This window comes from Dermacentor albipictus, chromosome 7, assembly GCF_038994185.2.
Source record: "Dermacentor albipictus isolate Rhodes 1998 colony chromosome 7, USDA_Dalb.pri_finalv2, whole genome shotgun sequence".
Lineage (NCBI taxonomy): Eukaryota > Metazoa > Arthropoda > Arachnida > Ixodida > Ixodidae > Dermacentor > Dermacentor albipictus.
The window spans coordinates 110,125,518-110,152,233 of NC_091827.1; the positions used below are offsets into that span (position 1 = coordinate 110,125,518).

The window sequence follows — 26,716 nt, forward strand, 5'->3', positions numbered from 1 at the left end:
GTGAAAACGGTAATACCACGGCGGAATAATAGACAGGCGTGGGAACGATGCCAGGGAATCGGTTTCTGCATCTCTCGTAGTTTCCGCTTCTCTCATCATTGTCTTCATCCTCAGCAGCAGCAGCAGCATGGTTACGCCCACTGCAGGGCAAAGGCCTCTCCCGTACTTCTCCAACAACCCCGGTCATGTACTAATTGTGGCCATCTCGTCCCTGCAAACGTCTTAATCTCATCCGCACACCTAACTTTCTGCCGCCCCCTCCTACGCATCCCTTCCCTTGAAATCCATTCCGTAACCCCTAATGACCATCGGTTATCTTCCCTCTTCATTACATGTCCTGCCCATGCCCATTTCGTTTTCTTGATTTCAACTAAGATATCATTAACTCGTGTTTACTCCCTCACCCAATCTGCTCTTTTCTTATCGCTTAACGTTACACCTATCATTCTTCTTTCCATAGCTCGTTGCGTCGTCCTCAATTTGAGTAGAACCCTTTTCGTAAGCCTCCAGGTTTCTGCCCCGTAGGTTAGTACTGGTAAGACACATCTATTATACACTTTTCTCTTGAGGGATAATGGCAACCTGCTGTTCATGATCTGAGAATGCCTGCCAAACGCACCACAGCCCATTCTTATTCTTCTGATTTTTTCCGTCTCATGATCCGGATCCGCCGTCACTACCTGCCCTAAGTAGATGTATTCATTTACAACTTCCAGTGCCTCGCTGCCTATTGTAAATTGCTGTTCTCTTCCGAGACTGTTAAGCATTACTTTTGTTTTCTCCAGATTAATTTTTAGACCCACTCTTCTGCTTCGCCTCTCCAGGTCAGTGAGCATGCATTGCAATTGGTCCCCTGAGTTACTAAGCAAGGCAATATCATCAGCGAATCGCAAGTTACTAAGGTATTCTCCATTAACTTTTATCCCCAATTCTTCCCAATCCAGGTCTCTGAATACCTCCTGTAAACATGCTTTGAATAGCATTGGAGATATCGTATCTCCCTGTCTGACGCCTTTGTTTATTGGGATTTTGTTGCTTGCTTTATGGAGGACTACGGTGGCTGTGGAGCCGCTATAGATATCTTTCAGTATTTTTACATGCGGCTCGTCTACACCCTGATTCCGTAATGCCTCCATGACTGCTGAGGTTTCGACAGAATCAAACGCTTTCTCATAATCAATGAAAACTATATATAAGGGTTGGTTATATTCCGCACATTTCTCTATCACCTGATTGATAGTGTGAATATGATCTATTGTTGAGTAGGGTTTACGGAATCCTGCCTAGTCCTTAGCTTGACAGAAGTCTGAGGTGTTCCTGATTCTATTTGCGATTACCTTAGTGAATATCTTGTACGCAACGGACAGTAGGCTGATTGGCCTATAATTTTTCAAGTCTTTGGCGTCCCCTTTCTTATGGATTAGGATTATGTTAGCGTTCTTCCGAGATTCCGGTACGCTCGAGGTCACGAGGCATTGCCTATACAGGGTGGCCAGTTTCTCTAGAACAATCTGCCCACCATCCTTCAACAAATCTGCTGTTACCTGATCCTCCCCAGCTGCCTTCCCCCTTCGCATACCTCCCAAGGTTTTCTTTACTTCTTCCGGCATTACCTTTGGGATTTCAAATACCTCAAGACAATTCTCTCTTCCATTATCGTCGTGGGTGCCACTCGTACTGTATAAATCTCTATAGAACTCCTCAGCCACTTGATCTATCTCATCCATATTAGTAATGATACTGCCGGCTTTGTCTCTTAACGCATACATCTGATTCTTGCCAATTCCTAGTTTTTTCTTCACTGCTTTTAGGCTTCCTCCGTTCCTGAAAGCATGCTCAATTCTATCACTTCTGATTCTCTCACTAGGGATGGAACAAGATAGGGGACATCGTTTTTAACTGCGGAAAATGAAACTCTAAGGGGCAATACCGTGAGTGTGTCTATAACGCTGCAACAAAATGAAAATATTGTGGCCATACAGCAATGGCGATCACTGCGCAATGTGATCACTGACCAGTGTGATCAAACAACCAGCTTCGGAGCATAGACAAACTCGGCCTCATTCCGCAATGGCGCCACGCTAGTGCAAACGCATACAGGAGCGATGAAACCTTTCCTTGTTCGCGCCTATTGAATGTCAGATATTCAAGAAGCAAAAGTTCCAACATTTTCTCTCTCGCACACGCTCTTACTCGACTCGAGCCTGTACATAAATCTCGGGCACCACGGAAAAAACCACGCCCCGGTGTACTTACTAGAAATTGCAAAGACGCCGGAGCCCTGTCAGCGGTCGCTGCGCGAAATGCCGTGGTCTCGGCATACCGCCTCATGTGATCGACGCCAACAATAATCGACCCACTTCCCCATCCGCTGCATGGATGCGGGCTGCAGAGGTTGATGCCGACGCGGTCGAAGTGCCTATCAGGAGGCGGTAGCTGCTGTTGCACACTAAGAGTTCGCTGCTGAGGGCTGTTGATTCGTTGATAGGTGGTGCAAGGCGAAACATACTGATTCACGAACCGGTAGATTCGACACCATTACTATGGTTGACGTAGCCTTGTGAATGCTTTTAAGGACGCCAGCGTCGGTGATTTAAGGGTCGGCATAGAAGTAGGCGCAGATATCGGAGCGCATGTGATGATGGATAGCCAGAAGCCATTTCCGACCATTGTACATATAGATGCGGCCGTAGAGGGTGCTGTCGCCCCCTGCAAAGTGGGCCGCTTGATGGCGTAGCGTCCACGTTGAAGGAACGCACGATAGAGTGGCAAGGTAGGGAAACAGCGGGACATGTAATGGGTCATTGCGCTGCTCGGAGGGCGGATGAATGCCGCTCATTAGGGATGGAGCTTAGGTCGTAGAGGCAACGGACAGACAAGCCACATCAGGTGTCATCAGTGAGCGTAGTGACTCGTCAGTGTCAGAATGCTTTTGACCGGAACGGTATACGACAGAAATGCCCGAATCCTGCAAACGAGGCGCCCAACAGCAGATACGACCCGACGGGCCTTTCAAAGAGGAGAGCCAACAAAGGGTGTGATGGTCAGGGATGATGTTGAAAAGACGTCCGTAGGGGCACGACCGAAACATTTCCAATGCCCAAAAGATGGCGACGTGTTCCTTTTATGTCATAAAGTATCCAATTCAGCATTCTTATGGGTATGACGGGCCTAAGCCACGACGTATTCTGAACTCATAGCTTACCGTTGGAGCAAGACCACCCCAAGGCCAGCAACACTGACGTCGGTGTCAACCTCTGTCGGCGCAGTAGGGTGATAATGGCGAAGAATCATCGGGGAAGTGAACGGTCTGCTACATTTTCGAGGGCAACTGCGTGTGCTGACGACCACATACAAATTCCTTTGCTTGCGGTAAACAGATTCGTCAAGGATGTGATGTTAATGGTGAAGTTCCAGGCGAAGCGACAAGCATAAAAACATAGGCCTATAAAACTTTAAAGTGTCTTGATAGATGTGGGCTTAGGAAGATCGGAGACTGCGCGAAGCTTGTCCAGATCGGTAAATATGGCGTCTTTCGAGACAACGTAAGTCAATATATATATATATATATATAGCTATTTTCGGGCAGCGAAGTGGCAATTCTTCAGGTTGAGCTGTAGGCTTGCTCAATTAAGGCACATTTAAATGCCACGCAGACTGACCAGATTTGTCGGAAGATTTTTTGAGAAAACAACTAGGTTATCGATAAACATAAACGATAAACGATAAACACGGGTTTCCAACCTATAGCCGCTAAAGAGGCATTAACCATGCGCTCGAATGTAGCGGGCGCATTACAGAGTCCGAACAGCATAACGTTAAACTCTTACAGACCTTCGGGGTTGACGAAACCTGTCTTTGGAAGGTCCGTGTGAGCCATGAGAACCTGCCAGTAGCCAGAACGAAGATTTAAAGGCGACAAGTATTGTGCACCTTGTAGACAATTAAGACCATCGTTTATCCGATGCAGTGTGTAAGCGTCTTTTCTGCTAATACTGTTTCGGCGGCAATAATTGATCCGAAAATGCATCGAGCCAAATTTTTTTGTTCACTAGAACGACACTTAATAACCAAGGACTTTGAGAGCTGAATATCTCCGAAATGCAGCAAGTGGTCCACTTGTTCCGTACTAACCCGGCACCCTTCTCCAGAAGCAAGATGATCATGCTGTCACAAGGGTGCGTGTGAACCGGTGTTAATGGCACGAGAGAAACACGTCATGTGACCGAAGGATGGTTGGTCGCAGTCGAACGAAACAAAAATGAAGTCGTTAAGGAGGGTAAGACGTTGGGGGTGATTATGCGAAGACATGTCTGTGGCGACGGGGGCATTAGGAACAAGGCTGAAGGCGTTGTTGATGAGAAAGAAGTTATGGCGCGAACATGTAAACAGGAGGCGCCATCGTGATCGACCATATCTTGATTACACATGACAGCTTGCGCACATTCTAAGGTCTCACCGCCCAGTATTGTTACTCCGTACCAGTGCGGAATACATATGGGTATTAAAGCGCATTCAGACCTAATAGTGAAGTCTGTGAACGGGAGATATAGGTCCATGCGGTGACCAAGCATGTCAGTTGGCGTAAACGCCACAGTGGAGTCCGTCGCGGCCGCATGCGACAGCGTCGCGAACGCCGACCTCTCAGGTGGTAAAGCAGTATCAGCTTCAAAGACTCTGCGAACGCCGAGGTCCACGCTGACCGCTTATAAGCCAAAGAATGACCAAAGGGCTACTTGCGTGCAAACAAAAACAATCGATGATTGTCTCACCCGAGGTTGGGATCACGAGAACAGGATGCCAAACCAAAAAACTCGATCATGTAGAGAACGTGTTGGAGGACTTCGCGGGTCGTCCGTGGTTGCGATGGCGTAGTAGTCGCTTTAACTTAACCTTTACCTGGATCTAATCGTGATATGCATGACATGACTAAATGGCATGATGATACTCTTGACAGCAATGGCATGAATGTAATTGTCGAGGCTATTACATCGTACTGATGCCCTCCTGGTGAATACTTTGCTTGTATGACATGAGGACATGTGGACCGTGCATGTATGACCAGACAAGAATGACCTGCATTATGGGCATGCATGCCATCCTCCGACATGGAGGCATGTCGCGTTATTCATTTCGATTTACGCGTTGTTAGCATGGGTAACTAGTTATGTACTCGTGTTCATGCATGTTCTTGTTCTCATGCATGGATGTCATGCCTGACATTCATGTTCATGTCATGCCATGTAATTGTTTTGATGCGCGTGATGCCATGCGCGTGTATCATTCGTGTTTGGCATGTCTTGTGGTGATATGCCCTTCTTCATATCATGCATGCAAGTTTCCTATCTCAAGCCGTAACACCGTAGTCATTCATGTCGCGCATGCTTGTCATTGCATGATTTGTCATATAGGCACGTCGTGTAAATTTCGCACATGCCATTTCTGTATTTCATACCAGACATGCAGTATCATTCTTGCCATGTCACGCGATTTGTTTTTTTATTTCATGTGATTGCTGACGCATTATTGACGCCATAAAATTAATAATGTCATGTTACACAGGGCGTTTCACGAGGGAATGTCATTCACGTCATGTAATCCTGTTTACGACGATATGTGTAACGTTACCGAAGCAGCGGATGTAACGTTACCGAAGCAGCGTAATGCTGGCGGCATTAACGGGGACAGGACGTCAATGTTGGGTCGCTAGAAATTGGCTTCTTTGCAGCGCGGCACAACTGTTTACTGTCATTTTAGACTACTTCACGGCGCACGGCGAATAGCGTTGTGCGCCGCGATAGAAAAAGATAGGCAGCACTCTGCTCCGTGTTGTAGCGTTTTACAGGGATTCTAGAGTTCCATAGGCTGCCTAACATTGGCTGCACGACATCGCCTATGGTGACGGGGAGGGCACGCGCACCCATAACCATGGTAAAGTTTGGGAAGCAAAAGAGCTGGCTTGGATCAACGCATCTGAGTGCGCACGAACACTCTCATCCATGAGTGCGCGCCGACTAGTCTCGCGAATATTACTCAGTGGCGAGCCTTTTCACGGCATTCCCACGGACGCTGCCATGTTTGATCACGTGGTGACGCGTCTATTGCTTGCCTCAGCTGCTTACGTTGCCTCTCTGTTTGCAATGAACGTCCATGACGCTGGTACGGCTTTGCAAAGCTGTTTTATTCCTTATTTAGCAAGTACTTTTAAGCAGCGGTTTGTCCCGTTTCCGACTCGGTAAAGTTCCCCGGACGGTCACTATCTAACAGTTTATATTGTGCATAAGCGCTTGCGGATGTGCTCAGTCGCGATAGATTTCTTTTTTTCGGCACAAGGCTTGTAAGGCAGATATTCTGTACGTTGTGATAACTTGCACCAAATATCCATTATCGCTAGTCGCTCGCTTACTGTGCGGACCGGTATGAAACGTTCAGCTTCGAACATTATTGTGCTATCAGTGTAGTGCGCGTCATCCATGGTTGAATGTTTATTCAAGTGTGCGTCCATTCAGTTACTTTCAATACGTTGATCATAGAGTGGGAGTAAGTTTGCATGTGACTTGGGGCGGATATGTGCAGATGACTAGTGGGAAACTTACTTATGTCGAGAAGTGGCGCTACTCCATTTGCCAACAAGCGGTACTCAATCAAGCAAACGTGCCGGGGTTGAAGTCCTTTCATTGGCGACTAGCGCTACGTGCAACGCTGGAAATGATTGAATTTTTATATCCTCGAGGGACGCCGTGCATGCGACGGCAGGAGTCGGCAACACAGGCAATGCTTCTGTGACAGCGCTCGGTGGATTTGGACACATTGATTACATTCCTTAATATGCGAGTCACAATTTTTGCAGCCACCCAGTGCAGACATCTTCGCTTCACCGCTCCATATTCTGCAGCATGAATGGCCGAGAGTGTTTTAGCGAAACCCAGTTGCATTTTGAGAGCTGATTGCACAGAAACAGTGAAGAACAGGTAATGGTTTCACGTTCGTACGCTTTCTCTGAGGCAGCGTGCGGCGCACCGCCGAAAGCGCAGTTTCGTTTCGTTAGAGGAAGCTGCCTTGCGAAAAGCGTAAATACACCCTTCTCCCGTTTGGTCTGGAGGAACGAGATGCCGCTTCTGGTGGCACACGGAACGTTGCCTCAGAGAAAGCGCATGAATTCGAAACCATTCACTCTTCCCTGCTACTGTGCGGTCATCTGTCCGAACAGCAACTCAGTGTTCGCTACCGCACTCTTCTGCATTGATGCTGCAAAATGTGAAGACGCCAGAGCATGAAAGAGCAGGATCGCGGTGCTGGAACACGGCAAAAAATGCCACCCCCTCCATTGTTTTCTTATCTCAGTTCACGAATACATGACGCGGAAACAAGTCTACTAAACGGGGGTACCCGTACATGTACGGTACGAAGGAAAGTAAAACTTTAACTGCGAGGATTTTCTTTCGATGAGCCCGAGCAAAAACCATTTGGTTTGAAATTTAATCTCTTTCCACCACGTGTAGCAATCTAATATTTACCAGACACGATCGTTAGCGCGCATTGCATGCACTGTGCTCGGTGGTCCAAAATGTCCAGGCCTGATGCGCGGCCTTTACTGGGTCCCATCGCAAATTTGGTTATACGCTGGAAGTTCTTACGTGTCCTCTAGGAAGCGTTCTGCCGCAAAAATTTTTCGCATCGGCTGATTATTACCCTAGATAGAAATATTTGCTGCCACAGAGCCGTGATTTCAGTAGGCGAGCTCCACTGCCAAGCGAGACCCTCTCTCCACTAGCACCGTCTAGCCTTCGAAAGGAAAATTCCTTGTCGGCGTTCTCACATACCGGACCTCGACGATCACGTGACGCATAGGTCAAGGGCCCCACCTTCATTTTTTTACGCTCGTTTTTTTTTTTAACATTGCTAAGCATTTTCGCTGATGGCGTCGCACGAAAGCTGTTGTGATTGTCTCGCTTCTTGCAGCGCCCCATTTTGTGCGCTGTGCATGATGACACATGACTAGCGGTACAATTCAGTGCTGCACGAATACTATGGCAGACACATTCGGATAGCAGAGCATGATCACGCGCTGGAACATGGTAGAAAATGGCATAGCTTCCGTACCTGCGCACGTGATCCTACTACCATGGGATAAAGGAGACGAAGCGGATGTGCCGCTTTTTGGCTTCGGTTCGAAGTAAAACAAAAATTCCGCAGACATTCCATTTGTGTGTATTATTATTTATCTAAACTTCAATTCGTCAATTCAAGCGATAGATCACGCAAATAGCAGATATTGCTTTCGGTAATTCTCGAAGTCGCGTGTCTCGATGATTGATGCCACACTGCGAACATGGCTATGTAGGCGCAGGAACACGTGTACACCATGGTCCAGCATGGGGGACGGTCGTCGTGAGGCAAAGGGGTAGCGGTGTTTAGATTGAAATTTCAGGCCTTTCCGCGGCGCGTAGCGATGTAATACATTGCGAACACAATCGTTAGCGCGCACTGTATGCTCTGCTCTTGTCAGCTCAAAATGGCCAGACTTCTTGAGAGGCCCTTTAAAAGGAGACGTGTGAAGTAGTTAGCCGCAAAAATACTGGCTAGCATAATGTGGAATTCATTGACTGAATCTGCCAAGTGAAGTTCACGGACCGCTGCTGCATAAGGGCTGTCTTCTTGCTAGCCACTTCGTGATGTGCGGCTTGCCTCGAAGCCAAAAAATTTCGCTCATTCGTCAGTGTTGTATTGCTAACCTTCAAAGAAAGCACGTCAACCCTTCAACGTTGGCAAAAGTTCGTACCACTCTTTACAAAACAATTAAGGGACTGGCGCCTCTTTCTGGCGTACTAAGCTTCATGGACATTATCTACACACATCCACCCCAGCTCACACTACAAACATACGCCCATTCTAGCTCCAACTTAACAAGAATATATGAATGGACGCACTTTTGAATCAATGCCCCGAAGATTGCATGACGGCAACTAGGCCAACAGCACAGGAATGCAGGAAGCTGGACATTTCGTCGCCGTCATCAGAGTAAGCGAGTGACTAACGATAATATGCCTTTGCTATAAAAATATTAAAAATACAGAAAATCTATTTTTCACGCATTCTGCCAAGCAAGAAAAACAAAACCTATTGCCATTGAGCACATACGCGAGTGATTAGGGCGAGAATAAACAATCCGATAGTAACCAGACCGAAGAATTTTACTGAGTCAGAGACACGACAAACTTCTTCATCAAAGTCTTTGCCTAATAAATAACTAAGGAAGACACGCTGATCTTGATTTAATTCAAGAGCGGGGACGTTTAAGCAGCTTAGAATGCATTTCTAGACTAGCTTTTTGTACGAACATTAACTTCGTTGTTCGCGCCGTTTGGACAAAGGCGCATTCAACTCCGAAAGCGCGTAAACATAATCTGAAGCTGGGGCCAAATCTTTTTGCCGTCCACCCAGTCGTCGTGTACGATTGCCGCCTAGATAAATGTTTTGCTGAGCCGCACCAGTGCCATCCGCATATATTGTAAGCACTGACGAAGATGAGTACAGCAGTTGACGCGTGAACACGTGATCAAACATGTCCTGCGCCCAGGGGAGTGCCAAGAAAAGGATCTCTAGACTTCCCAACTAGAGCAATTCTGTGCTACAGACGCTTCTGAGCAGAGGCACTTTCGATAGCACATGATTATATCGGAGGCAGCTCTGTGAAGGGCGCATTCGTGCAAACTTGTGTAGGGAACACAGACTGCGAGATTGTGTCTCCCGTGCATTTGTTTGGACAAGCTTCTGTTCAGAGCCACAACAGCCTCCACAATACGAAGGGCAGCCACCTGCACGTGAAATTGCATATATTTCCCGGCAGGTAGTGCAATAATGAGAGGACGAAAACCTGCACCATTCGCTGCTGTTGATTACAGAGTGAAGCTTGGGTCATGCTTGCTCGCTTTCGCATTCAAAATATTATTTCGCACAGTTAGGCATTTTCAGTGTACCATGCAGGATGTGGCCGGTGCAGTCGGATACGTTTCGCCTTAAAACAGCGCTCGCCAGCCCGCACTTCTGCGCATGCGCTGCGGCAACAGCTGTGCGCCGCGCTGCTTCGGGTCACGTTCAACGCGCTAGGTAGGGGGAACATTCGGTTATGCTGGCGTGGCGCATCCGAATGCGCCGGCCGCAGCCTGGGATGCTGAAAACGCCAGATTATACAGCGTGTTCCAGCTAACTTCAGCCAGAGTTTAAATTATGCCGATGGACTCTGAGACTGCGAGACCAAGTTCACGTAGCTGACAATTCCATAGAGTAAGTCACAAAATTTTACAGCGAAGCTGTGTGCCTCTACCGTCCAAAGAAATTTTCGTGTCGTTGTGGTAAGCAAAAAAACTCCCCATACGTGGGCCGATACCGAAGATAGTGCAATGCCGAGCCGACCCGCGGCGGAGGTGCAGCAGGCGTTAAGCACTCCCCATACGTGGAGCGATCCCGAAGATAGTGCAATGCCCGGCAGACACTCGGCGAAAGTGCAGTTCGCCATTAAAGGGTCCACATACACAGGTTCGCTGGTAATCTTTCTTCACAGAGTGGAAGGGCACTGCGATTTTTTTTGTACCCTGCTCAATGACATAATTAGTCAAGATTGATTAACCAACTTCTGAAGAAACGAAGTTAGGCGAAAATTCCAATTACAAAATTGTCGAGAGCTTTGCAAAACGTCGTATGAAACAGGTTCGAATTTTGTATTTGTTAGGTATTAGCTTTTCCCGCTTATTCCAGATGCCTGCGAAATACAACAAAAAAATACCACGTGACATGCCTCTTTGCGGGTCGTGATTGCAGCGCTCTCAAACGCTTCTTGCACAAATATATTATACGCTGCAAAATTCCTATTAACGGCTACGAACTGAAAGCGTCGTGAAATTCTCGGTGTAATTGAGGGTGGCTTAGCCATGCTGTTTTCATTTCTTTACGCAAACATGTTCATTCGTATTGATGTTACATCGTATACGCACATAAGACAGTATAATTACACGCACTCTTTTGTTCAACGCCTGATATACACCCTGTTCTTCTTCTTCATGTCTTTCAAAAATTGTGCAGAATTGACACCGCACTTTGGCATGTTTAGATGGACTACACCTGGGGCAGATGTTACTTTAATGATATCTGAATTTCGACGGCACCGAAAGAAACATTCAGCTATTGATATTTAAATTATTAACTTTAGGTTGGAGGCTCGCATTGTGGAACCTAAATCTAGCAGTGGTGATTTCACTATTGTTGGAGCACCATTTTCGATATATCCAGCCTTAAAACGTCATAAAGATGGCATTAATGTTCCTGTCAACATTCTTCATAGACGTTGTTCCAGAAATCCCAGATAACGTTTATGGACTCAAAATTAAGAGCGATCGTATTGGCTCCAAAGTGTTTCAACTGTGTTCTTCATCAAATGTTTTCATACAAAAAATTGAAACACCAAAGGTAATAGACGTATTGCAAAGGAGAATATGAGGGGCCTATGTGCTTTATTATTCTAGAGGACAGTAGTTCCTTTATATCTTCCTCTCTTTCTTGTTCCTTTGCACTGCCATTTTCGCCCACGTACATACATGGCACCAAAGCGGAAACTTGAATGTTTTACCTCTATGCCCTCTTTCCTGTTATTGTGTCTCTTCAAACGAGATGTACGTGTCTTCAATGGCCGCATGTCCCTCAATATGGCTGCGTGTTAAATGATTGAAAGCAGTCTGGGCAAACTAGTACACTAAAACATACGCTGCTCGTAGATTGAACTTCCTATGAGTGTTCTGTTGACCCATTTACGAGCATCGCATTTTGAGGCCTTCCCAGTATTTTAAAGGCTGTGAGAAATACAAATTCTTCTTGGAAAGCCCCAAGTGCAGCATACATTTTTTTCATGCCACTGTAATTTTTAAGTGAGGCCAATAAGTGGTTATTCTGTTGTGGAATGGTGATATGTGATGCCTAATTTTACAAAAATCAGAAAAGCACAGAGGTGTCGTTAATACATGTCTTCAAGTTCTGGTAACTTCACTTATCGGTGAAAATGGGCTTCGAATTTTTAAAGGGACCCTGCACCACCCCGCAGGCTTGGTGAAATAATATGATCTGCGGGTAGCACACACTGCTGTGAAAATCTTCAATGTTTTGCTGTCGTACAAGGAGCGTGGAGCTCGCAAGTGGACCACGGTCACCTTTTTCTCAAACGTTATATTTTCAACCGAACCCGGCCTCCTTAGTCTTTTAGGCAGGCAGACTTTACAATTTATTTCGTAATAAAGCGGGTTCCCACACGTTACTGCTATTGATAGATGCGGTCGGCGGCCGCCACGAGATGCGGCCGCCACGAGTCCATGGGCTAAACGCACTGCGGCTCGCTTAGGACAACCGCGTTTGACTTAATGTTTAGCGCTTCGTAGGCACCAAAATCTGAAGTCGAAAAGTCTACGTTAATATGCAAAATTAAAGTTGAACTCCGTGCCACGGTGACAATTAAAAGGCAGAGCGTTGTGGGCACGCCCCACTGCTCCGTAGCCGTCGCAGTGTAAGGCATTGAAGAAGGAACGGGAGCGCAGTGGAGGCCGCTTCTGCTCAACGCGTTGAAGTAACTTCTGCGGAAAAGTATTTCTTAAATAGGCTAGTTTCACAACAAGCTACACACTTCGATAAAGAAACTGGTTCAGGGCTCCTTTAAAGCGAAAGCCTTAGGGGGCTTATCGCAATGGCTCATACCTAAAAAAAATGGCAACCATTTCATTGTGTGAATGTGGGCTACCAGCAGATCTGCAAAAAAAAAAAGACAAAGCACGTCACTGAGTGTAAAAGTTTACTTATTTTGGGGCTTTTCCGTTTCGCACTTGTACAATAGCCTGCGAACACGCACAATCGCAACTAATAGCAGCTCAACCTGTTGATGTGCCTAAATTGAAATGCGCCAAGCGTCTCGAGGCAATGGCTTGCCTGCAAGGAATTCATAGTCGCGTTCTATACCGCTTCTGAATGTATGCGTCTGGGCGAGAGCGGTTTCAGAGTTAAGCCTCAGTGCTAGATGTCTTGTGTTGGAATCCTGCTGGCGGATAATTTCAATAACGTTCGTTTAGTTATTTATCACACAGTGCTTTGTTGAAAATGACGAATTTATAAAGTCGAAGACACGTTTAAAGCCAGAGGAACGAAGTTCAGGCAAATCCATGTACTCACCTCAATTTCCAGGCTGCCGGAACGGCCCCCATTGCAGCTTTCGTAGACACTAGCATCAGAGTTCCCTCTACGAATAAGTGTATGAAACTATGGTTTCCTAGCTTTACTCTTGTTACGCCGGGTGTCAGCGCATGGCTTACTGGCTTGCTTTGTCTGCTCATAGAGGGCGCGGGAGTATCGAGGCACGGACATTGGAAAGTGTATTAGAGGGTGGAAATATACAGCTCCGTTGTCCAACTCTAGCCGGCTCTAGTCGAGTCGTACAAAAATACCATCAGCAGAAATGGCTCATACCTCCTTAAGAAAACAAAGGTGCAATGGTTCACACCCCCGTAACAAACGGTCGATAGGCCAATACCCCTTAAGCAAGCAAAAATGCAATGACTCATACCGCCATAAGGCAGAGGCTACAAGAGCTCAGCGAAGTGAAACAAACAGGGCATTCATAAATGGAAATCATCAAGAAAACACACTAAACAGCATACCTTTCAATTAAAAACAAGCTGAACTCAAGAATACGAACCATAAATAATGCGGTTTATACCCCTATGGAAATACGCTACGGCCGAGAATGCTCGCTAAGCGAGAAAAGAGGTGTGACGTGGGAAGCGGCGAGAGCAAGGAGTCGAGAGCGACTGCTGCTTTCCCCTGCTAAGAGTATGCGAGGTAAAATCGAAACGAAACGTCATAGGCGCACGACTGACCCAACCATACGAGTGCGGTAAGCCGCAGCTGAGCGACAAAAACGAGCCGTAGAAGCCAAACTGCGAATGCAGCAACGGGACGATGCTAGACGGAAAAGTAGAGAGGAGGCCGAATTTCGAAGACAATGGCTTGCCGCTGGTTTACTTCACACTGCAGTTCGTTATGTCTTGCAAGTAGTCTGATCCCTCCGATCATATAACACAATGCATTACCAAGTGTGCAGCAGGCTTTCGTCTTCAGGTGTTACGACAGTATAAAATGCTGCCTAGCTTTTCTTGCCCTAAATCCTGCGAAAGGAGGCTAGCATGATTGCTCTGAAAAAATTATTTCAACATATGTGGAAGTTGTTTCACTTAACAACGTGACCAGTTGCTGAAAGTCGGGACTCCGCCATCCGCTCTGATCTTGGTGGCTGGAGGATTTCGCAGATTGCCGAAGTTCCCCGTAAGAATTCACAGCTTTCTGGGCCGGACAACTTGAAGCACAATAAAAAAGAGGCGCACTCATTCTGTACATACATGTAGAACTTCTAATAAAGAAGATTGGTTATAGCGCACATATAGTGACCTTCATTTCAGAACCAAGACGCTGTCTTGTATGTGTGGAAAAAGCTACCTTCTTGCTGTTGCTGGTTGCAAAAATAAACAGAGAATATCAAGTTTGCCTGGTTATTCACTTTGTTTTCTTAATTATTCCAGACTCACATATGTTCGTAGGGGTTTGGTGGATAACAGGATTTAAAAAGATATATATATTCTTCACACAGAGCGATCATCCAAATTATTGTCCACCTATGTTGAAGAAGTGAGTGTATTCAACAATGGTTTATGTGCGTCTTTTGACTGGTCTGCCGACCGCAGCACTGTAATCTAGCTCCTAATATTCTACCAAACCGGTGTTGAAATATTTCAGCATTTATAATGCCCTACTATTGAGTCTATCTGCCTTTCTTCGGCTGATTATTTTCAGTGCCGGACAGCGACAGCTTGTATGCCTCGCCAGGGCCCTGCTGCGGCGACCACGTGTGCTGCTCATGGATGAGGCCACATCACACATGGACGGTGACACTGACAGGATCGTGCAGGCTACGCTACGACAGAGCTTCGCCTACTGCACCGTACTTACCATCGCGCACAGGCTCGAGACTATACTAGACTACGACAAGTAAGCTACCTTGCTTTGCTTGTCAGCTGCAGTATGAGGTCACAACGTCCGAAGAGCAGGTGTTCCGCTAGTGCAGGGCTTAAGTCTCGGTTACCATAAAAATGAAGTCAAGAGACATAGCCGCGTTTAATATGAGCTGCAACATGGTGTCCTTTGGTTAAGGGACGCCGAAACGGTGCGATGGTAGCAACATACAAACAATGGAGAACTATCATTCTGCTTGCTGCGCGCACTGTTATACGAAAGATGAAAGACACAGACACACATATGCGCACATGTGTGTCTTTTTTTGTCTTTTGTATAACAGTATAGCGCAGGAAGCAGAACGATGACATACCAAGTAGCCCCAGTCGAAGCTTTATTGAAATGTCGAACTAAATACGCTACCACTTACTGATATATATATATCAGATTGTTCGTCCATTGGCATGGCCGTGCAGTATCAGCACCCTTCCGTCGATGGGCAACTTGTTAAACACACATAATGGACTCAACTTCAAAACTCGGCTACTAAAAGACAACCACATACTGCTGGCTCTGCAGCCTTGTGGGGAGGTAATTCTAGGCGAAGGCCACATTTTGTAGTCCAGGCCACAAAGGTGTCGCGAGAACAAAAAAGCACACCTGGACACACAAAGCGCTGTGTGTGTACCGGTGTGTCTTCTTTTGTCCTGATTTTCAATCACGCAACCGTACACCCCTTGAGCATGCATTACTAACAAGCCCACATTGCTACTCTCGTGTAGCTCAAGGTTTTACTAACCGAGCTAGAGATACGCACAATGATCAAAAAGAAGATTCGATATTGGTCCGCGATATACTGGAGCACCAGCGAAGAACTCGAGACCAGTACGCCATACCACACAAACTACTTAATGCGGAGGAGGCGCAGAAATCTAGAATACAGACGCATACCTACCTACACCTAGGTAGGTACCATAAACTAAGTCCAACCTTGTACATGATATCTTGCCCGTGGTACGGGAACCGGCCTTCATTGGCTCAGGTAACATGGGAGTTCGCCAAAGACCTCGTACTAATAATTCATCTTTGGTACTCACCTTACTATAACTGTATAGCGGGATGGCCTGGGAGGCCATCCTGCTCTTGCGGACCTCGAGGCCCAACAGGGTCTCCTGGATCAAGCTGGGCGGATCACGGTGGCCACTGGAGTCTTGAAATAAGGACCCACCCTGCACTGCTCCCTTACAACTACGTATTTTTCTGTGATCAATAAATATTTTCTCCTCCTGTTCCTAATAAAGGGGAAATCAGACATCCACTCGTTCGTAGCAATTGCTACAAAGGAAACCCATACAGGTTCCTAGAAAGAACCCGTATGAGAAATTGGACTTCGACCTGCCATCTGATAGCCGCTTGGTTAGCTCAGATGCCCCGGAAAGGCGGCGGTCCCGGGTTGGAGTCCTGGACCAGGGCCAATTTTTCTTCAACTCTGAGGCTTTTCTTTGGAGGAACCCGCATGCGTTTCCTTTGTAGCAATTGCTACGAACGGGTGGATGTCTGATTTTCCCTTTATTAATTACTTCTCTCAACCTTGCGGGTTCCCGCAGATCTGCTACGACCTCCTTTTCCTATGCGGCGATTTGCAAAAGTCATAGTGCAGCTCTCCGGCTGAACACCCCCAGTGTTAAAATACATTTTCCGCGTGAAAGAAGGCGCTGATGACATTTCATACCATTTTCTTTTGTGGCCATTCAGACAAGGCAATGGCTTAACAGGAACGTAGTGAATGAAATGATCAGGACTGGGAGGACAAACTTCATCTCTACCTGTGCCGAAGCTTCGAGAAGGCAATTTGTTTTCGCCCTAGCAACTGTTCATTTTCTCGGCAGCACTTTATAGCTCACTGACCCAATAAACGTGGATTATTATGATTGAGTACAACAGAGAGAAGTCAGGCGAGTAATAACGAAATGCTAAAATTTATTTGGTTATGGCAATAAAGCGGGTGTGCATGAAACACAGCGTGTTCTTCTAAGCCGTAAGAAACAGAAAGCAATGCAGAAACCACGAGTTATAAAGAGGTTACGTCAACCTGGTTGTCTTAGTTTTCAGAGGAAACAGAAAAGAAAGATAGCTACGAAAAATGAAATGTGCCCAACTGTATCTTGCTGAGTGCAAAAGGGGCTAATGACAAAAGGGAACAGTAAGTACGTCTTCTCCAAAGAGGGTACATAAAAATAAAGAAACCAACCTAGAATTTAATGCAGTACAATGAATTTAGGGTGGCAAATTAGTAAGAAATATGGCTCACAGAAACAGAAATAAAAAGGGAACCTTCTAAATTTCTTTTGCTGCTTAAAATAACTCGACAAGTTAGGTGCCATTGCTCAAGTTCTTCCAATTAGAATAAATTTAGAGTTCAAAGTTAATCTTGAAGACAAATGGCTATTTGTTACTGTAGGCTGAAGCTGTGCATGAGATTTTACTATATGTTCTGCCTCCGGAAAAAGAAATACCCAGAACGTAATTTCGAAGTTCATCGGATTTAACATCGAGCATATCAATGTACAGTGACTAGCTTGGGAAGCTTGCTGCAGTATCTATACGAAGTCCATTTATTTAACATTGATTCACAGTCATGTTGTGCGTGTATGTTGCTTGTATCGGAAAGCTGAGAAAGCTGAGCAGAATGCTGAGTGAACGCCGGAGACAGAATTACGATGCTTTACTGCGATTAGTATTTTTTTTCAGAACTTTACGCACCTTGTGCTTTGTTTGTATTGAACTTCTTTTATCCATTGAACCAAGTTTTCTACTGTCTTCGTCCACTAAGTCTGTTCTGGTCGATCGTTTCACAAGCAGACATGAGGCAGTGTATATGTGGCAGGAAACACAACTTGCAGATGGCTGTTGTCTGGTATGATAGACAACTTGGGTAATTTGGTGTATCACTGGGCGTGTGCTCAAAGAGATAACTTTGGTAATGCTGATACAATATCGCTAGCTGCCCGTTCTTAGCTAGTCACCCACAATGTATTTGGCAAAGCGATAGAAGGGATGTCTAGCCCGAAATGTCACAACGGACGCCTTCGTGTTTAGCGCAACCACTTGATTGAAAGCGGATAGAGCAAAATAGAATTTAAGACACAAGCATAAATTGAAGTTTCAACTGAGATACAGTGATTACAACAGGATATGCTTGAAAAAAAAAAAGGTACAGAAATTCTGACGTCTACTAATGCGTATGCATTGTTGGCTCGGCTGTGACTTCGTGTTTGGTAAGTTTTGCTTACTTGCTTTTCCTTGGTTATGCGCGTCTACCCAGGGCCTTTCTGTTGGCGAAGAGTGCTTAGGCTATGGTAGACAACTATCATCTTTTCTCGCTGCATCCGTCCCCATCAATGCAGTCGTGCGAATTGAGCCTGAACGCCGGGAACGAGCACTCCTCGACAGAGCTGAGTGGCCGAAAGGGAAGACCAGCTGCCGTAGTAGCGCGTAAGGCATTGTGTAAGGGTACAGTGCACCGCCCCAATGCCATTCGCCCTCACTCTTACTCTCGCCAGCCTGTGATATATGCGCACTCCTTGTCCGCGCAAGCTCTCACCTGCGTTCTGACTGCACTTGCGTAAGGTCGCACGCACAGTTGTCAAGCGTCTCAATGTGCTCATGTGCCACTTATGTCTTCATAACTACAAGGACGCTCTGCAGCGTTCAGTTGGACATTTAGTCAACCCAAAATATCAAGTTGGCTGGCCCGCAAATATAAGTAGGCTAACCCCCAAATTTCAAATTGTAACAAACGCCACATTTCAGTTGTGCAAACCCTGAATTTAAAGTAGACCTACCACCACATTTCAGTTCAGCCACCCCTTCCCCCTAACTTCAATTTGACCCATGCCTAAGTATAAGTTTGCCCACATGTAAATTTCAAGTTTGCCCACCCCCAAAGTTGAGTTCGCCAAACTCCAAATTTAAGTTGGCTCGCCTTCAAACTTGAATTGGAGCGCCTCAAAATTTCAATTTGCCGACCTCAAATTTGACTTCGCCCACCCCCAGATTTCAAGTTGGCCCGTCCCAAAATTTAACTTGTCTCATACCCTGAGTTACGGTTCGTCCGCCTCCACATTTAGGTTGACCTATCTCCAAATATCAAGTTGGCCACCCTCCAAATTTTCATTGCCGAACTTGCAAGTTAAGCCATCACCAAATTTCAGTTGGCACTCTTCAAGACTTCAACAGGGCCCACCCGCAAATTTCAGTGGGCCCACGTGGAAGGTCCATGCTGGCACACCCCCAGATTTTGGTTCATGTATAAATTTCAAGTCGTTCCATCTTCAAAATTTAGGTTGTGCATCCCCTAATTTAAGCTGGCCCACACCAAAATTTATGTTGGCCCACCCCTATTAAATTCTTCCCTAGGCATTTTCTAAGGAGCCCTATGTATCTCTATAGGTGGTATGTTTTCAAATAATTTATTCTTTAAATTTGCCTTATCGCTTAAAATATACCAATGATGAACATTTACACTATCATACCGACTAAATAACTTCGCAAATTAGTTGTTAAGAAACAGGGCATTGCAGTTCTTGCGTGGCAGGACTGGGGAATTCCCCAAAAATGCTTATGCATTAAAAAAAAAAAGCTCATTCAGCCGAAAAAAGCAAGAACTTATCAAGAAAACACATACGGGGTTTTCAGAACAAAAGCCTCGCAGTTGAGGCAAGTTAGTCTGTGTGGGATCCCAGATCGGGACTACGGAACACGTTCCATGATGCTACACCAGGAGGAATTTTTGTTCAGCTGCGCAGCATTTTTTGCGAAATTCCGTTGTGGGTTTCGTTTGTAGTTTACTGCTACATTCGGCTGGATGACAATTCATGATTTACTGATGCTTCCTCCACCCTGTGGCATACCACAGAACTGATCTGCCGTAACATGATATACTGTGTCGTGGTATCATTCATCAATGTGTGTGTAAGTGGTCGTAATATACCAGCGGGGCAAATGCCTTAGTCAGGGCGTTTACGCCCTCCTTTCGCCTTACCTAGTGGGCAAACCTTGTATTTGTTTTCCACAAATAAATAACTTGCAACTCATAAATATCATGGCTTGACACGATGATGTGCTACGTTGTCTACACATGCTGCTCTTCTCTATTCTACTCGCAGGATCTTGGTGATGTCCAAAGGTCGGGTAGTGGAGTATGGTTCCACACAGAAGCTGGCCTCTAATCGAAATTCCGCATTGCACACAATGCTTCGCCAGGCTGGTCTCCTACCAAAGGACCATTCGCGAGCTTGTGGTGACCTACCTTGTCACAAAACCCGTTTGTGAGCACCGGGATAACTGCTGCCTGTACATAGCTGAAAATTTCATTTGTGCTGAGATGTGTGTTTAGTACGCATTGAGTGTCATAATGCTGTCATTGTGCGAATTAACAATGTTATCATAGTAAAATGCTTTGCCCTGGCGAAAGGAATTTCATATGGTCTGTGTTTGATAAAATCACAGCTGTTCCTGTAAATTTCATGGAGAATCTTTACTAAATCAATATGTTCGTATTCAGTTCAACAAATATGTCGAAGACGCAAGCAGTTTTTTTAACAATTGAGCCTTCAGAAAGTGCACACCCCTGTTGTTCTTGACACTGCGAAGGAATATTATTAAGCGGTAGGCAATGCAAATGCTAGCTGCAAAGAAAATGTGCAGATTGTAAAGCATGTCTAGTACCACCTTAGGACTGTTTCAGGGGCTGAAATGGCCACGAAAAGAGGACATATTTGGCAGCGCAGTAGTGCAAACACTGCATTCATTCGCCCAGAGAAATACATTGTTAAAGAAACACCGAGGATACAAGTGCCTATAATTGAACTTCCTGTATCCACAGCAATCACCAATATTAGTAAATGGGAATTGCGGATTCTGCTAGCGGATTGCGTGAAATAGCCTTTACACTAAGTGGATGTTGGTATCGCATAACGTCTCATAACATCTCTCGAGTGCGGCTAGAAGCGAGATATCTTTTCCATCACTGCATAATGTGCTACTTATACATGTAGGCGTCACTGTAGAGATAAAAAGGAGTGGTTCTTTTATCTCTGACAATTCATATACACTGTTTCGCTGTTTTACTAGAATATATATATATATATATATATATATATATATATATATATATATATTTGAAGGCGGACGTATACGCCATCTCACGAGCAGACGACGCTTTGAATAGGCTTTGCAAAGCTAAATACGCCTCGTCGTTGGATCTTAAGACTGGCTACTGGCAAATAGAAGCCGATGAAAGGGATCGCGACACGACCTTCTGTATTACGCCGGACAGCCTTCAGGAGTTCAAGGTCATGCTAGTCGGACTGTCCTGGCGCGTGCAACTTTCCAGCGCGTGATCGACCAGGTGTTAGCAGGATTGAAGTGACAGACGTGTCTCATCTACATAGCTGACGTTGTCCTCTTTGCCAGGAATTTCGAAGATCACCTCAGGGGGCTTGCGACAGTACTAGAGGCCATCAAATTATCGGGGCTCGCTCTGAAGCCGAAAAAGTGCCACTTCGCTTACGATGAGTTTCTGTTCCTGAGTCCCATCAGGAATCTGGAATCCGCTCTGCTGCTCAGAAGACATCTGACATTGTTATCTTAAACCGCCCACCGACAAGAAAAGAGTGCGCAGATTCCTTTGCTTGTATGCCTATTACAGGCAGTTCATCAAGAATTTTTCGCGCATCGTCGAGCCATTAAGTTCTCTCACGAAATCAGACGTCGATTACAAGTGACAACCACCGCAAGCAGAAGCCTTCGAAGAGCATAAACAGCACCTGCAGTCACCATCACGGATCGCCCACTTCGGCAAAGGTGGCGGCACTAAAATCCACACCGACGTAAGTAGCCTAGGACTCGGTGCCATGCTAGCCCAAGGGAAAGGTGGATTTTAAATGCGCATTGGTTACGCTAGGCGCTCGCTTTCGAGAGCGGAAGCTCTCCACAGCGAAAGAAAAATTAACAAAAGAAAGGGAATTATTTCTGAACCCTCTGCTATTGGTCAAAGGGTTTCAAGCTGCACCAATTTGACCTGTTTTTCACTCGGCGTCACAAAACCGCGGAAACTCATGGTGTTAAAGTGACGTGTACACGTTAAAGATGCATTAACAGGCGGAACGAAACCGGATCTTCTTTAATAGCCAGAGACTGCCCCGTTCTGACAGGATGAAATGATGGCTGCCGCCGATCCCTCAGGCACCTGGCTACTCGCACCTGCCGGAGAGCATTTGTGTATTTGTGTACAACAAACTTTTTTGCATGGCCGTGTTACGTTATCGTACCCTTTCAGCACGTATACGACATCACTCTGCCAACTCGTCTTTGCTGAGGATCCGTTTTAGCGGCCTTCTTGACCTTCCCTTGCGTGCCGCCCTTACTTTAGGCAAACACCTGCAAGCTGATTAAGGGTAAGCGAGCCAATCGCTGATGCCAGCACCAACCTCTTCACCAGGTTGTGAACGCTCACTGCGCTGAGTGCACCCTATTGAAACACTCTCTACTTGAGCGGGCACCTCGCCTTTTGTCAGCCAATTAAATAAAAAAGCACGCTCAATGTAGACATTGTTATTGGTTTTCAACGTGACCGAAAGAGACCTCCTATAAACGAAGAGAGCGTTTCATTGAGCTCTTCAGGCAATATTGCGGGTCACCGCCCGATGCTTGCGTCGGTGGTTACATGGTTTACATATGTTTGACGTCAACAGATAGTGATAAAAACATATTGGAATAACTTTTTGTTATACGGCCCCACACCTTGATGCGGTGTAGCAAGCGGCAACTGGAGCCGTTTAACAAATGTGCAGTAGTTTACGACATCCCGCATGCCGCTGTCCTGCAGCTGCAACTACACAGGAGAAACAGGCCTAGTATATACATATGCATATATTCGTGTGTGTGCTGTCTGTGTGTTTAAAAAAGTGATAGCCTGTGATCGTGTTGCCTAGCTCTTTTACATCTTTTCGTGCTGTCTTGAAGTAAACGCATAGGTACCACATTCTTGCATAACTTGCACTTATCAAATTCATGCCTGGTAATATAATGAGAAGCTGCCAAACGAATGACATAATCCGTCTACACGTGTTGGGTAAATAAATGTGCTTATCTAGTCGGAGTAAGGCAACATGTGTGCTTGTTATCAGGTATTATACGCTGTTGTTTTCAGCGCTTCTGACACAGTGATTCAAACTATGTCGGTGAAAATAGTGCGGTATGTGGCAAGTAAATGTCACAAAACCTGTCAGAAAATGTTGGCAATAGCTCGTTGTTGAGAAAGATTGTAGAAACTTGCTTTCTGCAAGTTTCTGCAGCATTTGATTAAGCTTTCTTTAACTCCCGTGTGTGTCGCGTTGACAACTTATTGCGAAATTGTAAACAAGCATAAGTTCTATGCCATTTCTTCACTAAAGATTACATAAATATAAATAAGGAGACGCGCTCCTTGGAAAATTCTTGGTACAATATCGCAAAATGCTGCCTGAGGGACTCCATCTCTTACATCTACTGCTTTGCACATCACAAGGTGCATTGATTTCAATACTTTTCTTACCATTTTCTCAGGTTATCTAAAGAAAATTAATATGATTAGCCGTACATGAAGGTGAATATGAAATAATTTATTTATTGGACTTCATAGGTAGCAATGATCTGGTTTTTTTTAATCAATATAGTACTCGCAATTCATCTTTGCATTGCTGGATACCGGTACAGATATCATTATTCACCAGAGAGGATATCGAAGTTTTCACTTTCTGAGTGTAGGTTAGACACTCACTTGTTGCACTTCACAAGGAGTGACCTGTGGTGGCTAGTAAATCTATTTTTACTGAGAATTTCTATGCGTGCAATTTTTATTCTGCGTGCTGGAATGTTTGAATCACATCATGTATTTCATAAAGTAGAGTTGAGGCTCTATGAAAGTATATTCTGTCATCGAGTGTCTCCGAGATCGTTAATCAGTTTAGCCGTATATATTTAGAATTGCTGATGTTCTCGGGCACCTAATTCTTTGCAACTTAATCTTGTGTGCGTTGGGGCTCTCAGTGCAAGCCTAACTTTTTTTTGTTCTCCCAGGAAGGACGCAAGCATTGTCGATGAGACATTTTATCTGCCTCGAAACTAACATTATATTTGACAAGATTTATCGCAGGTTTCGTTTTGGTAGTGCGTGCTATAATCGTGTGTAATGTGTTCAGAACTTTAGTCACCAGGCTGTTTGACAGCAGGTATTTACAAATGAATAATTATAAAATATGTTCAAGGTCTTTACTGATACAATTGTTGATCACTGCTGAATTTGTTTGCAAATAAATGATGAACCATGCAGCAAGTACAGCTTTCCTGCCTAATTGTACAAACCTTTAAATATGGTTAACCATTTATCACATTTGTATAGCAGTAGGAGACAGTTGTTCACAGCGCCAATTTTACAACATTTACTTACATGCAGAAGTGAGTCGAAAGTCAAATATATTTTTATGAAGTTGTACGAAACACGTTCATCATCATATTGGATAATCTAGTGAAAAGGTTATCGCAAAATTGTCATTTCTAATAAAAGATCAACAGTTTTCGAATGACGGCTGCCTCTAGAGCCAATGTTTGCGCGAGGTGCTTGTCTTCATCAGGCCGCTTGTTTTCAGAGCACTAACAAGAGACTTATACCTTGGCATCATGGCGAAATTCACTTCCCTCATTGTAAGTTTAATGAAGACTTGAACGAATAGGACACAATGCAAGGTCTTCAAGCAATATGCCAATTTAGCCATCTTCACCATGGAGCTTGACCTGATCGATACGAATACATTATGTAGGGTGGGAAGAGAAGACAAAGCGTCAGTTAATTTCTTCGATTATCAGTCCCTTACAGTCCCGCACTGCTTGGGGCTGATGTGTCGCATGCTACTTTTATCAATCAGCTTCAGAAACTCTACCCAGCAGTCCGAGAGCTTCCACAATCGCCTTCGTTTTAACAAAAGTCACGGACTGACCGTGGGCTCTCGTAACTGGCAGCAGATATTTGCTCGGACATATGCAAGCAGCTACTAGATGACGAGTGTCCTTAAAAGATTCGCTCTAGCTTGACGCGAAGTTTTAAAAGATACCGTTTGTTTCCATGTATTTGCACACTTCAGACGGCAAATGTCGTGCACTCCGCTATCGCTTCCATTACATCGGTGCTTCTTGCGCGATTGCGTGAGTTTTTCACGAGCGGTCTAATTGTTGCATCTTTAGTATTTGTGTTTTTTAAGAGAGAAATACATCGATGAGGCGGTAATGCTTGCTTTTCTTGATGTGTTTCGCTAAATCTGTCACGCTCATCGCTATATGCGTAGTAAAGAGGTAGATTTCGCTTTTTAGATGAGTGAAATTGATGTGGGAGGAAGCATATCATATTGTATGCAGCTATTTAATGCCGGCAGCGGCGGTGATATAGAGCGCGTCCACGTAACCTTAGTCAAAAATTATAAATATGCAAATGCCACGGAGCTGGTTAGAACCAAGGCAATGTTGTCTTCCATCGCTTGTAGATACTTGGATTATCTTTTTCCTTCCACTTAATGAGATAATTAGTCTTAATTATTCAACTCAAATATTATATTTAGATAAAATGTGTCAATGAGAAAACTGTAAAACAACATGCAAACTTCCGATACAGCGCTTTCTACCTCAATACGTGCTACATAAAAGTGTTTTTCCAGAGTGTGAAAGAAGCTCCCAAATACACGCAAAATTGCTGCGTGACTGGCCGCTCGAGGCACTTTGCGTGCACTTTACTCGCGGGCTTCTTTCGCGCTCTGAAAAGACACTTTTATGTAGCGCGTCTCGAGCAACTGAAAGCTGGATGGGGAGTTTTTCACGTTGCTCTACAAATTTTTCATTGACGTCTTTTATCTACATAAGATATTTATGAAGTTGATAAATATTTATTACCAATTCTCTGATTCGCCGGTATAAAAAAAAATTTCTGAGTATTATACATGTGAAGGCAAACATTTACTTGGTTCTGTGCAGCTACGTGACATTTGCATATTTTTAATGTTTAGCTCACGTTACGTCGGACGCACTATAATCGGAGGTTCGCCAATTGCTGTTGACATATATGCCGATTCCTTCTATTAGGAAGCTCGATGGTTTTATTTTGGATGTGTAGGGTTGTAGACGGCGTACACAGGCTCTGTCCTAGACACTCGTCGGGGTTTTAGTAGACGGTACCACGAGCTTTGAGGATATCAGCGTGTGCTCTCCGGGTGAACAATAATGTAGCGCGACCGGGAATGTGCTTATTTTCGTGTGGCAATGCCGCTTAAATTTTGCATTCAGTGAGCTAGCTTAAATACACTAGTTAGCGAAAGCGCGACGTAAATTGAGCTTTGCGAACACGTTGAATGTGCTGAGGCTGCGATTCCATTATGCAAGGTCTGTAATTGTGTCGACGATGTGGCCACTGAGAATGCACCATTTCGGTGGTTATGCTACTGGCTTCGCTTGGTCGGGCGCCATCTGCGAGTAGCTAAGAGCAGATGATGGCAGCCAGGAGAGCGACTTCCGGTCACGGTACTTTCGAACGCAATCTCCGACAGTCCCCAACAGTTTGACCACGTGACCGTGACGTACTCTTCTGTCA

At 45.2% G+C, this 26,716-nt stretch overlaps 1 protein-coding gene across 1 annotated transcript in view; it reads left to right on the forward strand.

The window, feature by feature from the left end:
- LOC135903480 (ATP-binding cassette sub-family C member 3-like) overlaps positions 1 to 20,535 on the forward strand; it is a 108,332-nt gene extending 87,797 nt beyond the window's left edge. Inside the window, exons 19-20 of the mRNA XM_070522069.1 lie at positions 14,881 to 15,075; positions 20,208 to 20,535. Coding sequence (XP_070378170.1) covers positions 14,881 to 15,075; positions 20,208 to 20,373 — 361 coding nt within the window. The 3' untranslated portion in view covers positions 20,374 to 20,535. The remainder of the gene's footprint in view (positions 1 to 14,880; positions 15,076 to 20,207) is intronic.
- Positions 20,536 to 26,716: the final 6,181 nt, after the last annotated feature.